Source organism: Colletotrichum aenigma, assembly GCF_013390185.1.
Source record: "Colletotrichum aenigma strain Cg56 chromosome Unknown KSG_Cg56_contig08, whole genome shotgun sequence".
Classification (NCBI taxonomy): Eukaryota; Fungi; Ascomycota; class Sordariomycetes; order Glomerellales; family Glomerellaceae; genus Colletotrichum; species Colletotrichum aenigma.
The window spans coordinates 1,667,807-1,683,126 of NW_023500914.1; the positions used below are offsets into that span (position 1 = coordinate 1,667,807).

Below are 15,320 nucleotides of genomic sequence, written 5' to 3' on the forward strand. Positions count from 1 at the left end.
TCGCTCCAACTACCTTTTATATCGGCAACACAATAGTTACTCCCATCAAGCCGGCGCAGGATCGACATCCATGACATGGAGCCAAGCTACGAAATATCAACGTCACAGAAAACCAGCGAGACCAAGTACTTCACACTCTAAACGTAAAAACAAGTCATTTTCGCAAAGCCACCCCGCATCTTTCGGGGTAGCATCCTATGCCGAGATGTGTACACTACAGTTACAAGCCTCTAGACCACCTCAAACTTCGTGACGCAAATCCAGATGAGGCTCGTCATCAGGTCCATTTTTCTATCCTCGTGTCATGACTACCGCTTCACCTCAGAGCGCCCCTCTGCACAACATTCCCGGGGCCTCAGACACACATCCACTGACGCATTTCTTGCCTTCCACATTTACTGCGTCTTCTTGGCCTGTCCCGCAACAGCCGTGGGCGCGCTGTACATCCACACGGCAGAGAACAGCACGAAACCAGAGACGGTTGCGAAGATGCCGCCGAGCCAGGGCCAGGCGCCCGAGATGACGTACGAGCGCGGCCACTCGTCGTGCGCCATGTGGCGGACCGAGACGGTGTTCTTCTCCTCGAGGTAGTTGAGGAAGGGGCGCTTGTAGTTGATCTTGAAGTTGAAGATGCCGTGCTGGTCGGGCAGCACGAAGGAGACGGCGAAGGTGGACGCGTCGCCGGTGGTGGCCTTGGGCTCGAGGCGCAGGCGGTGGAAGGGGGACAGCATGCTGAACTCGAGCTGGAGCTCGTCGTCGGCGGGGACGGTGAAGGGCGTCCACTTGTCCCAGGAGTACTCGGAGACGGAGATGGTGTAGGTCTGCCTTTGGTTAGCATTCTATCTTGCAATCTTTCTCATTCTTCGGTTGTCAACTTACCACCTCGTTCTTGACCCGGTAAATCTCGGGGTTCGTGTCGTTGGCAGCCTCGTTGAGGTGGTGCTCAATCTCATTCACTCTAACAACGCCAATCTCCTTGAACGTCCAGCCGGCAAGCCTCTTCGCAAACTCGCGGTTCCACGTCTTGACCTCCTTCGCGGCACCAGCAGGCTTGACCTTGGCATCAAACCACGCATCGCTCAGCAGCTCCGCGGATCCCAGAAGAGTGAAGCGCGCGCTGTTGCGAGCCTGGAACGCAGAGACCAGCGATAGCTGCTGGCCCGCGGCGAACAGGTCCGCCGCGTCGACGGCCTCGGCCTGCTCCTTGGGGTTGTAGCTGTACGCCGTCTTGGGCGCGCGCACGATCGGGGTGAGCAGCTGGCCGGCGCCGAGGACGTGGCCAATGGCGTGCGGGAAGGCGACGACCTCACTGTCCTGGGAGAAGTAGGTCTTGAGGCCGGCGCGCAGCGGGGCGGGGGCGGGGAGGGCGAGGACGTCGTGCTTCTCGGGGGCGCTGAGGGCGTCGTAGTTGAAGTGGTCGACGACGAGGCCGGTGCGGTCGGCGGGCAGGGCGATGTCGAGCTCGGCGAGGAGGCTGACGAGGGAGCTGGGCACGGTGGCCTCGGAGGAGAGGGTGAGGAGGATGTTGCCGTCGGCGTTGATGAACTGGAGGAGGATGTTGGGGGTCAGGTTGGGGCCGAGGCCCTTGATCTTAGAGGGGAAGAGCAGGACGTGGTCGTAGACTCTCTCGCCAAGCTTGAAGAGTTGCAGAGACTCGCTCTTGGGCGACTCGTATGTGATGCTGAATCCGCGGCCTGCAAGGTTGCCCACCAATTGGTTAGCCAATCTTCTCCCCACAGCTTATTTCAAGCTCCCATGAGCAGGAGAGGCAGCTCACCTTCCAAATCTCCGAGGAACTTGGAGTACGTCTCCTTCTCAGCGACGTCGTCCATGATGGCGAGCAGCCGGCCGCCGGCAACGCTGACAGCGTGCACGGCGGCGGCCAGGAACAGCAGACAAAGCGAGAGAAGAGACCGCATTGTGCAATTGGCCAAAAACAAACGGAAGAACAAGCCTGCGGTCTGGCTCTTGGGGGTATTTGTTCGTGGGTGGTGGGAAGGGAAAAAAAAAAAAGGGAAAGTCGGCGCACAGCTGTGGTGCGGTTGCGTTGCGTAGCGCTGCGGCGGGAAGAGCTTCAGCACTTTTGGTGCATGTGTCTTGAAGCTTGGGGATACGTAGCCGTTGCCAAGACTGTCGGAGAATCCACGGCAGAGTGGGTGGGAGTCGGCAGCTGGCGCACCAGTGTGGTCGCCAACAGGGGTAGAGCAGTCGCGGCCAGTGGAGACAGCGCCCGCCCCGGTTGGGACGACCCTCGAGGTTGAGGTTAATCCGGCCACAGTTAATCCGACACTCTCCGGCCGGCCATGCGGCTCCATTCTGAGCTTCGGCATCATCGAAACCGTCCCTCAGCCATCGCATCAAGCACCCGACGACATTACCCCCACGGTCAATTGAGTACGCACAACCCGGCCCCCGCCATTCCCACCTCGCAGAAGCTAATCAACTTCCCTCAGCGCCGAAAATGTCCGCCGCATCCCCCCGATTCTGGGCCGGGCCCATCCGCTACCTCCGCTGGTCCTCCCGCGAGAAGCCCGCCTACTTCTGGTCCGTCGTCCTCGGCGCCCTCGGCCCCATCTCCGTGGCCGTCGTGCCCCCCTTGAGGAACCTCGTCGGCGACTACAACGCGCCCCCCATCCCCGTCTCATACCCTGGTGAGTTCGACCGCATGTGCGCCATGCAAACCTCGATTCTGGGCTCTGTCCCAGCACGATTCTGGAATGCTAACAACAATGGTGCAGTTCCTTCGGGACCTAGGAAGCAGTTGACCGGCTACGACGACGAATGAGCACCCCCAAAAGATACCTGGCTTCATCCGAGCGAAAGACAAAAAAAATCACAACATGTAAATAAGGCGGCGTCTGGGCTTTAGACAGCAAAGCAGGGAGAAAAGAGCGAGTGGCTGGGGGCATGCCGGGCCGAATCTCGTCGCTATAAAGACATGGCCTGCTTCCACTGGGGGAACGCCGACATTTCACGGTGCTCAAGCTGTACACTACCCAATATGCAAAGTTCTATCAATTCTCTTGCGCGCGCGGAGCACGCTTAGATCTCTCCCCAAGTCGCTATTGTGAAGGGCTATCAAACAAGACAAGGATAACGCCAATTCTATGCTGGGTCGTGTAGACGCCGCTATGCTTCCCCTTACCAGCTTGCTTTTCGGTGGTCACCTCTGCTTACCATGTCGAGGTGTTGCTCATTGGGTAGACTCTATCTATCTCTCTGAACCAAGTTCCACTCGTACTGCGAATTTTGTCAGTGATTCGTTCTGTAGAACGACTTATGGGAAGAATCTTACCACTCGCCCGTCGTCGTCGCCGGTGTAGACGCATTGCGGCATGGGAGTGATGCATGTAATGCCTGCATCGTAATTGGCGCCCACTTCCGATCGTGGGTCCACATGGTCCAACCGTCGGAGCAGCTCCAGAATCCACCTGCCGTTCTTCGCGGTCTTCTTCCAGACATTCACGCGGCCTCTCTTATGGCCCGTGAATATGAGGTAGTTTTCCAGCCACTCATTCCCTGCGCCCTCGTAGAAGGCACATGCATGGACATAGTCGTCCGGCTCGGCGCAGACGTTCTGATCTAGGATGACTGTGCCGTTGATTGTGTAAAGTACCACATTAGGTCCGGACCCCAGCATGATCTCTCCAGAGACGTCATTGATGCGAGCGCATTCCACAGCTCTTGAGAGAGGCAACTTGCGAATGAACTCCAGCCGGTTAAGGTCCCAAAGGAAGGCCTGGCCATCTGTCGACACGGAGACGAATGTGCTGAATGACTTGGAAACGGCCATATTGGTCACAGGAGAGCGATGTCCAAAGAGCGATTTCCGAGGGAGCAGGTCCACGACCTTTCCAGGAGCGGTGTGAACCGCGTAAACAGAAATGACGCAATCCTCTCCGGCGGTAATGAGGGTCTTGGAATCCGCAAAAGTGGCGCAAGATAGCTGGCCGATGTGAAGGTTTTCGAAAAGTCCCGCCGGCTTCTGATCATTAGTTGAGGCTCGTCCAGAGAAAGTACCAGGCTTTCTTACCCTCCTGTTGTCGCTGAAGAAGAACCGGACACTGTTGTCGGCGTAGCCCCACTCGAGGAACTTGTCGTATGGCGCAACATTCAGGCGGAAAGGCGAGGCGCAGATGAGCCGGTCGATCTTGGGGGAGTAAATGAGTGATGCGACCCTCTCGTGCGATTCTGTTCCTCGTGTTAGCTGGATTTCTCCCCCTAAGAGAATAACTTACCAAGGAGTGGGTGGGACAGCCTGGTCAAGGCGTAGACGGATGTATCCAGACGCCTGATCGGGCACGATGCGTGCTCACGAGCGGGATGGGACCGAGTAAAGACTTGGTGAGGCGTCTGCCCAAAATTGTGGATCACACCAGCTGTGATTCTCCTCTCTTGGGGATCGCTAATGTTGTCAAGATCAGTTGCTCCGCGGTACGACAGATGGTGAAAGACGTTCAAATTGTCGACGGCAGCGTCGCCTCTTTGCTTGTATCCAAATACCAAATCGATCCATTGGTTCAAGTGCTGGCTGACGTATGGGCTTTCGAGAGCTTCACGATGCTTGGCAATAAAGATCTTCGGGTCACCCTTGGCCCACGGGGGAAGGACTACATTATTGACCTTGGTACCGGTGCTTTCACGGTTGCCGAAGTTGTACTGGTTGATGTTGGTCAAGAACTCTGGCAAGCAGAAGAACTCCGGGATCAGCTCCCTGACATCCGCCTTGTTGTCGCAAGAGGCCGACTGCCAGGCATGAGGAATCGATTGGAAAAGACGATCCGCATGATCGAATGATCCGCCCTGAAGGAGGATATATGACTGGACAAACGGCGGCAGACGGATGAGATACGATGACACGATCATAGCAGAGGAGTAGTGCGTTCCATAGTGGAAAGGAGTCTCCCCAATTTCTGCCAAAGCATCATAAGATTCTCTGAAACCCGAGACGCGACCAGATGTCTGGGCACCCATCGGCTTCGAGAGGTCTCGGAAGCTCGCTGGATCGTTGAGATTGAGCTCTTCACTCGTGTAGTCAGCCAAGACCCACGGGAAGACGGGGTACTGGGTGAGATCGTTGAACGTGCGACCGGCCATAGTGTTGACGAGCATCAGGTAGTGGAAGTTGGACATCTCGCCCTTTTGCCATTTCCTCATTGCTGGGTTCCATGGCGTCGAGTTGAAAATACTTCCAAACTTGGAACCAAAGCCTTGGGGCTGTTCCTCAGATACCTTCAGCGCCTCCAATCGCCAAGCATCTTCGGGGTTGGGCAGCGAGCTGGCAGCATTGGTGTGCGGCGCCTTGCTCATCAACTTGCCAAAAACTTCATCTCGGATGTTGGGGTTGATGGAGGTCAGCAGGTAACTGCGACCATCGGTGAAGAAGACCTCGATGGCGACATCTCGGAACAGGAATCTGCGCTTTGAGATACTGATCACATCATACCACCTCCAGCTCCGCGATTCTTGTTCGCTTCTACTGGAACTCTGGCGCTGCTCTGTCGTCTTCGCATTCGTGATGATCTCAGAGAACGGGTCTCGCTCCTCAGGGGGAGCTTGCCATGCGTTGACAATCTCCCCAGAGGCGCATTGGAAGACGTTATCCATGATGTAAAGGGCATCTTTGCCGATGATGAGGATACCCTCACACCCTTCCAAGCCTACGATGCGTGAAATGTTGTACACCGCCTGGACCTGATCTCCTTGCTCCAGTCGCCTCATAACCTTGCGGTTCTTGTCTTCGAAGCCATCGTCACCCTCGTTGGCATCATTGGGGTCGTCGACCAACTCAAAGTCCTCTTCAGTGGCTACAGCGGACTCGTTGGCTTCCTCTTCCTGTTCTGTATCCGGGTGCGAATCGGTAGTATCTTTGGCGCCATCAAGGCCAAGCTGTAGCTGTGACGATGCCGGGGTGGCTGGCTTAACCGGAGACGGAGATATCTGGGCCGGAGCCATGTTGGTGTTGACTTTGAGGGATGATGGCGTCGACGGAGCTTCGCCTGCTCTGCGCTTTGGCTGGTAGTCTGAATGTTTCTTTGAATAATCCGGAAGAAGCCTCAGCCGCATTCGGTTGCGACCCTCGGTACGATCGAGCTTCCACTTCAACTGAGTCTGCTCAGCAAAGACCGCACCGGGTCGTTTGAGATCCAGGTCCATCTTCAGGAATGCCGCAGCCAGATAAGCCATGTCATCCTGTTGGTCCTGAGTGAGACGCTGATGCTTGAAATGCTCGCTGTTGAAGATGCTCTTCATCCAGGCCCCGTTTGCCATGTCGTGCCGCAAAAGCACGTTGTCCATAGTCAGCGACTCTGTCTGCCATGCCTTGAGCCGATCCCTGCGCTTTGCCAAACGGTACTTAGCCGAATCTATAGTTCGCTGGTTCTCGACAGCCACAAACTCCTCCCATGCTTTCGATATCCCCCCAAAGAAGAAGGCATCCAACGAAGCGCGGTGCTTGTCCACCCACTCGATGAACGTGTCATCGTCGACTTCAGTGAGCTTAACAGCGAAGTCCTTCGTAAGGTGTTGCTGGTCCGGTTGCACGCATTGCCGAAAGAGGACTTTGGCTTCATCTGGTTTCTGAACCAGCATGATGCGCATGATAGTTGCCGCGGCAGACCGAATGGAGGCGCGGGGGTCGACAAGCTTTGTATAGAGCTGATACCAGAGGAGCTTCATAAACTCCTCCTCGTTAGAAAGACAGCCGAGAATAGGCGCCTGCCAGTAAAGAATCTTGCTCATGAAGTCCTTGGCGCTGGAGTCCGGCGTATCGGGATCATCTAGCTCGGAGAAGCGAAGCAGGAGGAGCTTGAGGAAGCACTGGCGTATCGTGGACACTGCCTGGCTGCAAAGACGAACGCTCTTGACGCTAGCGACCTCTGGCCGTTGAAGGTACTCCAGAACCATGCCGGCAAACTCCAACATTGGCTCTGTGCCATTGATAAACCAGCCCTCAAATATTGACTCCGTGACATGAGCGGCGAGACGGCCCATGTTGGTGAGGATCTTGGGCTCACACAACACCTTTTGGTTTGGTTGGATATGAGTTCCCAGGCGCTGGAGGGTGTTTCTAAGCACAAAAGATTCAAAATACGCCTGGTGCTCTTGGAAGCCCGGCGGGATCTTCAGGAACAAACCAAAGCCTGGAAACTCTTTCCGAGTAAAGACCTGGTCAATGAAGACGCTAATGACCAACTCCAATAGGCCGTCCAGGGTTGCGCTGCTTGATTGCTGCGAGGCAAGTTTCTTCTTTGGCGACATGACTGGCGCGAATCTCGCAGAACTGGGTGCCTTGGGAGATTGTTGATTCGTGAGAAGAACGAAACCTGATGCTTTCCGCAGAGGGGTTCCCCGCGGGTTGCCTGCAAGAGTGGCAACAGCATCTGTGCTTGTCGTGCGGACAATGGGTCCAGGCTGGGAGCCAGCAAGAGGACGTATCATAACGTCGCCGCCCTCGAATGTCAAGGCAGAGTCCCGCGAGTTGAGTTCCGTGTCCGGTGTAACGGCGTCGGTGCTGACGATGATCGGATACGCGGCCCAAAGGAGGTATCTCACATACTCCGATGTGAGGGCGAAGTCCCTAAACTCCTGAGAGCGAGAGTGCAGGTCTGCCATGAACCGGATGACCGTATAAAGCATGGGCGCGTTGCTAGATATCTTTTCGCTGTCGCGTTGGGCGTTTTCTGCAGGTTGTTAGCTACGCCGAGAGTCGCTGGAGGATGCGCATACCTCTTGAGTCGAGGCCTCTCGTTTCCATCGACTTTGCCCGTGGTCGGGACTCCAATCCCTCAAAGCCGCTTGCCTGAAGATTCTGTAGTTTCTGAGGAGAGTGAGGGGAGTTGGGGTCCTCCTGGTGCTTCATGACATCCTTCAGACCATGCTGTAACATCGACGTAATGACTTGGAGACTCTCCGGGTAGGTGATTCTAGACTTGCCAAATGTTTCGAGCAAGCTGGAGAACTCAAAGTTCCGCTCCAAGTCGATCTCAGCCACATCAAAGCCGAAGAAGATGCAGAAGCAAATCGGCCACAAGGAAGGGATATACCACCAGCGCTTCAAACGGTGCGCCATAATAGTGAAGCCGCCTGTCTTACCCGAGAATTTCGACGTATACGTGGAGCCGTGGGTAACGAGCAGTCTGGCCAAGATCTTGGTGCCATTCATTACAGTCTCGGGGTCGTCGCTCGCCAAGAGATACAGTAACCACTGGTCCATGCTCAATAAATATAATTGGTTTTCGTCAGGCGGCGGTCTCACCTTATTGGTCACTGTTCTGGCGAACTTGCTGATGTTGGCCTTGTTACCCTTCTCACAAAGGAGAAGAGAGTACATCCCAAGAATCTTGGCACCTAACTGCTTCTTCGTGAGGAATCTAGATGTTGTGTTGCTCGAGGCACTGTTAGAGTCGAATGTGGCCCTTCTGGCAAATCCGGGAGTGGGGGATCGAGTGATGGCGGAGGCGGGTCGGGGGGTCCTGACGAGCGATGCGATGGGCGAATGATAGGCGTAAGTGATGAACAGAGCGAGAGAGCGATGCACTTCCGCCGTGTAGTTGCATTTAACAAGGTGCTCCAGGGCGCTCATGAAGTGAGGCAGCACCTCTTCTGAAATTGACTCTGCCTTCATAGCATCAAGTAGTCGTTTAACGATTCCTAGAGGGATTAGTGTTGATCTACATGTCAGTAATTGTTTAAACTTACTCATACGCATCAGTCGCCTGCTATTGAACTGATGGTATTTGCTCTTGACGGAGAACGTCACAAACTGCTTGTAGTAAAGCTCCTGGGTAATCGGAGCTGACCGCCGCCAGGTGTCGAAGTCAATGAGCAGGATACGATATGCCAGAGGATTCACGATGAATGACTCCAGGGGCTCGGCGTGCTTGTATCCCACAAAGTCCAACACGAGACTCAAGAGCTGAAAGCTCAAACGGTCTCGCTCTTCACTTGTGATAGGCAACCGCAAGTTTGCATTATCGGCACCGAGGTTGACGGTGTAGCCCAATTTTGCTCTGAGGAGCATGCCGAGAATTGCGTAGCCGTTATCGCGTTCCATGGCCTCACTGTTTCTCCAGCTTTTCCGGATGCAGAGGAATGTCATCTCAACTGCCCGCACAGTCTCTTCTACCGTAGCCGCACGCTCCACGATCTTGAGAGCAAGTGGAGTAAAGCCAGCCAACCTCCAGAAGTTATCATCGAAGTAGGAAGGTGTGGCGGCCACGGGGCTTCCGGTCATGACAGCGATTCCATGGGATCGTGCCAAAGCGTCAAGAAGACAGGGCAGAGCAGTATTGACCGCGATGGTCGAGCCGGTCCTATGAGTCATTTGGATGAGGTTGGTTGCCGCGCTTCGAGGCAATGCGCGGTACAGCTGGGTATCTTGATACACGCCATCCTCTCTGAATACGCCTGCCGGAACAATGCCGAGCAGAATCTTGACCTCTGGCAGTAGACTTCCAGCCTTATCGCGAATAGCTCTAATAATATCGGAGCTTTCGTCTCTGCCAGGATGGAACACTTCATTTCTCAAGCCGAGAGAGGCGGAGGCTTCGTAAGTCTGAAAGCCGCCGAGGCTATCTTGGAAGTTGCCTTGGTATTTTGGCGATAGACCATAGTGAACAGCAAGAAAGTCGTCACTGAGGACATCCTCGAAGAGATGTGCAGATGCAAGGGACCATTTGGAAAACACCAATCCTGCGCCAACCTGGCTGGAGAGATCTCTTGGAGTACCCAGAAACGCTTGAACAGGATGCGATTTGGCATTGGCAGATGCGAAAGAGGCAAAGCTTTCAGTGCTGCCATTTGTGAATGGTGGTGGGGAGGGGTAGGAGCACTTGATTTGCTCAACAAACTCGCCATTGACGTACAGAGAAGCCTTACTTGCAGTCATTGTCTTTGGCCGTCTGTGAACAAGGGCAAGATGGTACCATTGCTTTTCTCTGAAGGCCATACCCTTGAACCTAACACTTGGGCGACTGGACGTAACAGAGGTCTGCAAGATGAAGTTGTGGGTATCTCTCTCGAGGTACATCAGAAGAAAGCATGTCTGGGTGGCGTCAAAGACACCAAAGAGGGTAGTGTGAGCTGCGGGATCGTATCTGTCCACGCGTATCCATGCTGTAAAGGTATAGCCGGGGGAGGAGCTTGGCGGAAACGAGCGACCCAGCGTAGGCAGCTCGATGGAAGAGTGGCCATGTAGAGAGAGGTCGAACTGAAAGAAAGGGGGTCCAGTGTAGCTTGACGCCATTTCCAAGCAGAACTCTGATGCCTCTGGTGAAGGATTTGCTAGTAGGAACTGGGTGTCTGATGGTTGGTTGACGCCCAAGTACATGAGCTTTTTGCACAGAATAAGAAGCTTGTCTTTTTCAGGCTGGCTTAATCTTGGCTCGGGGTCGAAGACGACCCTCAAGAAGCGAGAGAGAACGCCAGTGGTATGTAGCGCGGACAGATTGAAAAGGGAGATTGAGACCACACTTGACATGATCTCGAGAACAATCATCGAACAGGGGTTGGCCGGCATGTCCTCCGCTCTTGGTATTGACTCCCAAAAGCCGACGACGGCGCGCAGGATTTCGGGGTTGCGGAAGACGGCCTTCTTCTGGACGATGTCGCGTACCTCCTGGGCATAGTCTCTCGTCTTTTGGGGTGCTGATATTGTCTGTTCTGTCGCATCGTCTTCGGCCCCCTTTTCTGGCTCCGGCTTGGCATCCTCGACCGTCGTGGGTGTAGATGCAATCGACTGGCATAGAGCGTCCACTTTCTTGTCGCCCAGCGAGAAAGCCAGAAGCTTGCCAAAAACTTGACAATTTGTCCACAGGTCCGAGTCGCTGCCTCCAAGCCCCACGCTGGCGATAGTCTGCTCGATAGCTTCCCACCCACCTCCTTCGACTCGATGACGGAAATAGCGTTTGTTCCCAGGGTGGTCGTGGAATGCCGCGGCGAAGACGTCCAGCACGGCCTCGAGTAGTCCAAATAATCCATTCTTCTCCTCATCTGTTCGTCGCTGGGGGTTGTAGAATCCCGAAAAGGATCGCAGCACGTCGAGCAGCTGCGTGAAGCCGCGCAGGTGTCGAAAGTCATCTTGGGGTGGGCTTGGCGGTTCGGTGGCGGCAATGTGCTGGCGGATCTGGCAAAGGCTCTTGAGCAGTACGGGAAATTCGGGGTAGCCGTCGGTAGATTTTCGTTGTCGCAGGCCGTTCGTTAAATCTTCGAGCATGCCGCGCAGGATCTCGGTAGCCTTGGAGGTAACTGCGTGAGAGGACGCAGAGGTGGAGGAGCGATATCTCCTCGATACTTGCAGCGTCGCCATGATTTGAAATATTTCTTGTGGCTACCAGTGTTCAGGTCGACAATCCTTTCATTCCAAATTCTTCGCCCCCAGCACCCATCGAGGGTCCAGGCAGTCGTCAAAACTGTTCGGCATCGAAGTAGGATACGGCTTTTGGATAGGCGTCGCAGCTCGAGGCTCAGAAACGGGCGGGTGTCGGGTTCGGAGGGAGACGCAGGCGTAGGGGATTGATCGACTTTCGAACCGGTCCCGCCCAAGGATAAGAGTGCAGTCGGTGGATATGACGATAAAATAGAGCGAGCTCAAAATGCTCCAATGACGTCCAATAGCTGCGCGTTATCACGAAGACGGAGACGGAGCTGGCTTGGGCGAGCTGCGAGTGTCAGCCTCGAGGCGCGCGGTGTGGCTTGGGCCGTTCTCAGTGGCCGCCTCATTGGGTCCAAGAGCGGAACGTAGCGGCAGACGTGGGAGGCACCACTCAACGGCAGCCCGCGGGCAGGAGCAGGTCTGGCGCCCACTGCCAGTCGGTGCAGTGTGCTGACCGCATGCTGAGCCGGGAGTGGGGTAGGAATAGTGGCGGTGCAGTGCTGAAGGATTTCACAGTGTTCAGCGTTCTGTCCCGGTTACTGAGACCTGCCGAGCAGGCCAGCTCCACTGGACGAGCCACTGCGGTCACCATCACTCGGCATGTCAACCACTGAAGCACTTGGAGCCCGCGTTGACGTCGGGTCCCTGTTCCTGGTTCGTCTCCGTCGCAAAGGCACCTAAGGTAGCTCAGCTCAGAGACCATATCGATACGCCGTGCTATTAATGGCACAGCTGCTGCTACTGCTGCTTTGACAATCAAACCAGAGGGAGCATTTGGCGGGACGTCACTGTGGGTTGAGCATGTTACAAGAAGTCATCATCCCCAGACCATTGCATCTCTGCCAGCACTTGACACATAGGAACCCAACAGCCGGACGCTGTCATGTTAAATCGGTACCAAAAAAGCGAAATATTCTAGAAACCGAGCTGGACGTGCTCGGCCCGTAGCAAGGTTCGCCTTGCTGCTGACACATGAATAGACGGACGCATTCCGGAGCAGTTCTGCGCAGTGAGAGCTTCCAGTAGACAGCAGTGTGGAACCCCTGAAACATGACTGCTTCAATCCCGTTCGAGCGCGCTACTTCCATGTGCCAAGTTGAGCAACGACTTCCTGCTCGACCATCAGCTCGGCCTGAGGTTTGACCGTTTGATAGCTGACGCCAGTGTCTTCACTGCCTGGATTGACAGGCGAGAGTGCCATTGGGCTGTACTGTGACCTTTATCAAGGTATTTCGACTGAACACCCTCTTTGATGCATGAAACCCTCGAAAAGCTAGAAGTGCTGGAAACACGAATCAGTACGTGACGGCCTATCAGTCTTTGTATCCTTTGAGTCAGTAGCCATCTACCATCGCATCCAGCGCTAGCTACAATTATAATGCAACGACGCGAACAAGAGACAAAGTCGGGTCAAATGGCCATGTGTCATGACTCCCTTGACCGGGGGTTGCTTGAGCGATCATCGGTTCCGGGGATCGGGGATCTTGCCGTTGGCATTTGAAGCGCAGTTGCCATTGCTGAACACTTGCACACCTGCTGCATCTGGGAAGAAGCTTGGGCGACATGGGTGGTTTCAGTCCGCCTCCTCCCAGACACCAAGACACGAGACTCACCAAGCGCAGGATGGAGTGTTCAGCGATGGTTGGCACAGATCCAACGGCAGATGGTTGCTGGAATTCGGCAACACCTTCGTTGTTCGCTGTTCGCCAGAATGGATGGCATGGATCGATCTAGTCCGCATCAAGTGTTGCCAGCTGGATGGCGTGTCAATCCGGGTCATTGTCCTTGTCTCTGGCCTTTGGACAACGACACGCGTACTGGCTGCATCCATATCTAGTCGGCGCGAATGGCCCAATTATGTCTTTGGGTGAGACGAGATGGTGTGGTGAGATGCGGCTTTCGCATTGACAACGACTCGCAAGCTCATGGCGTTTCTGAGCACGACCGCGGGCGGTAAACAATGTTTATTCGCCTCCAAAGTGTCAAGTTGGTGATGGCGTCGAAGTCGTTGCTGGCACTTCCTGCAGGACCGGAGGAGCAACGCAACCGGCCTTGATCGCGTCCTTTTCGCCGTTCGTCCCTCGAGGAGGACCTGGATGACTTCTCGAGTGACCCCAGACTTGCTCGGCGTTCCGTCTCATCCACTCGCTACAGGCAAACAGTGACAATCCAGCTCGGAGGGAGCTCCCCAGCCAAGCACCAAGGTCCCTCTCACTCAGGCAGCTCAGGCAGCTCCTACGCCAAATGCCCCCCGATGACGGGAAGGCAGGGGAAATGTGAGGCACGTGCCAGGCACACACGGGGGGCGTACCATCTGACCAGTGGGTCAGGCGTGTGGGCTAGCTCGGATCAGCGTAGCGTTGGTGCTGGGCCTCGCCTCCCCGCCTCCATGTTCCAGTCAGACAGCTCGCCGCCCCTTCAAGGTACCTCTTGGGCCGGAGCTTGCCCTTTGACCAGCTCGTCTAGCAGGCGACCGAGGCAAAGGTACCTTGAGGATTGAGCATAGCTCTGAGCAACAGCCGCCGGACAGCAGCGGGTGCGACGAACAGCGAGAGCTCCAGTGGCTACGCAGGCCTCGAGTTCTCCCGCCTCGCCTTCAATCCCCGGCCTGGCAGTGTCCCCGTGAGACACCGTGAGACCCATTTGCGCCGGATACCTTGTAACAGTTAATCACATCATCATTGAGCAAGTTACATGCTCAATGGGGCGGGCGGTGCGATACGCAGCCTGACTTGCTGCTCGCCGCCCTGGCTGGTACGGTCCTGGCTGCATAGCGGTGCTGCACAACAAGCTAAGGGTAGCTCGCTGACCGAAGCCGCAGTCGCACTCCCAGTGACATGCCCGACATGCCCTGTCCCTCCGCCCTTCCGCGGTCAGATCAACAGGCCCAGGAAGGTAGATTGAAGGTGAAAAAGACGGTGACAGGGTAATGCAGACTGTCTGGTTTTCTGAACACGACGGCGATGCGGCTCCCCATCCCTGTGAGTGGTCGGTAGCACAGTTCAACGAAACGACGAAAGCTTCGAGTGTCGAGATAAGACGGGATGGCAGCGCTTGTTAAGCTTCAGGGTCCTCCGGATAGATCTGCCTCGCTCTCCGCTGCGTGAATGTGAATCGCCCATTGCGCGTTATCGCATGCAGCGCTATGCGGGATATGCGGACTGTGTGGATGCCCCCGTGGGTTGGGAGGGGAGAGCTCTCCAAGCTGGGTGAAGAATGCATGAGGAGAGCTGATAGTGCGGTACATGACTTGGCTGCAGCAGCAGCAAAGTGTCCGAGGCTAGGCCGTGTTGTGGTGAGCTGGCTGGCTGGCTGGCTGGCAGAGCAGGTACCTTGCGTTGGCTTCGAGCTGTCTTCGTCTGCTTGCTTCTTCTTTCCAGGGTGACACCGTCTGGATGGACGACACCGCATTCAATAGCGATGCTAGGATACGCTGTCAGAAGCATGGGTCGAGGAGGATTCCAGGGCTGTTCGGCCACCCTGTTTGCCTGCCCATGTTTCGACGCGGTGGTTGATTGCCGCAGTAACTTCGCGACCGCCTTGGCTGTTGGGTTACAGCGTATGATGACGTCGGGGGTTTTGGCTGTGACTCTGACTCTCCAGCTGCAGTCTTGTCCGGACCTTGCTGCTTGTGCGAGCTCAGAGAGCGTGAGAGCAAGGAGATTGTTGGCGTATCGCAACCCCAACAGAGAATCACGAGGCTGATTCAGATGAATAGACCAAAGAAAGAAACCGTTGGCTGGTCAGACTGATGGACGGGAGCTTGAGATGAAGCTTCCATGGCCGTTCGGTGCCGTGGAAGGAGGCAACTGGACGTCCATCAGTACCTCAGGTGCTTCCTGGCCCAACAGGTGTGGAAGGTAGGTAGGTGTACCTGACGGAAAGGGCACTCGCGTGAGTTGCAGAGAAAGTACCTCGCTATCGTCCATACGCACTTTCCCATCCC

General features: G+C 55.5%; 3 protein-coding genes across 3 annotated transcripts; 1 reads left to right on the plus strand and 2 right to left on the minus strand.

Annotated features, from left to right (window-relative positions):
* Positions 1-395: 395 nt before the first annotated feature.
* wbp1 (Dolichyl-diphosphooligosaccharide--protein glycosyltransferase subunit wbp1) lies at positions 396-1,919 on the minus strand (the record flags this gene model as incomplete). The annotated part of the gene is made up of 3 exons (XM_037327230.1): positions 396-821; positions 880-1,694; positions 1,778-1,919. 3 exons carry the CDS (start codon positions 1,917-1,919, stop codon positions 396-398), a joined length of 1,383 nt encoding a protein of 460 aa, XP_037174195.1.
* Positions 1,920-2,461: 542 nt separating this feature from the next.
* Positions 2,462-2,785, plus strand: nuo9.5 (NADH-ubiquinone oxidoreductase 9.5 kDa subunit; the record flags this gene model as incomplete). The annotated part of the gene is made up of 2 exons (XM_037327231.1): positions 2,462-2,651; positions 2,739-2,785. 2 exons carry the CDS (start codon positions 2,462-2,464, stop codon positions 2,783-2,785), a joined length of 237 nt encoding a protein of 78 aa, XP_037173633.1.
* A 422-nt stretch (positions 2,786-3,207) lies between these two features.
* Positions 3,208-11,308, minus strand: CGCA056_v011988 (Beige protein-like protein 1; the record flags this gene model as incomplete). The annotated part of the gene is made up of 7 exons (XM_037327232.1): positions 3,208-3,240; positions 3,296-3,982; positions 4,034-4,191; positions 4,239-7,682; positions 7,729-8,206; positions 8,258-8,652; positions 8,701-11,308. 7 exons carry the CDS (start codon positions 11,306-11,308, stop codon positions 3,208-3,210), a joined length of 7,803 nt encoding a protein of 2,600 aa, XP_037174629.1.
* Positions 11,309-15,320: the final 4,012 nt, after the last annotated feature.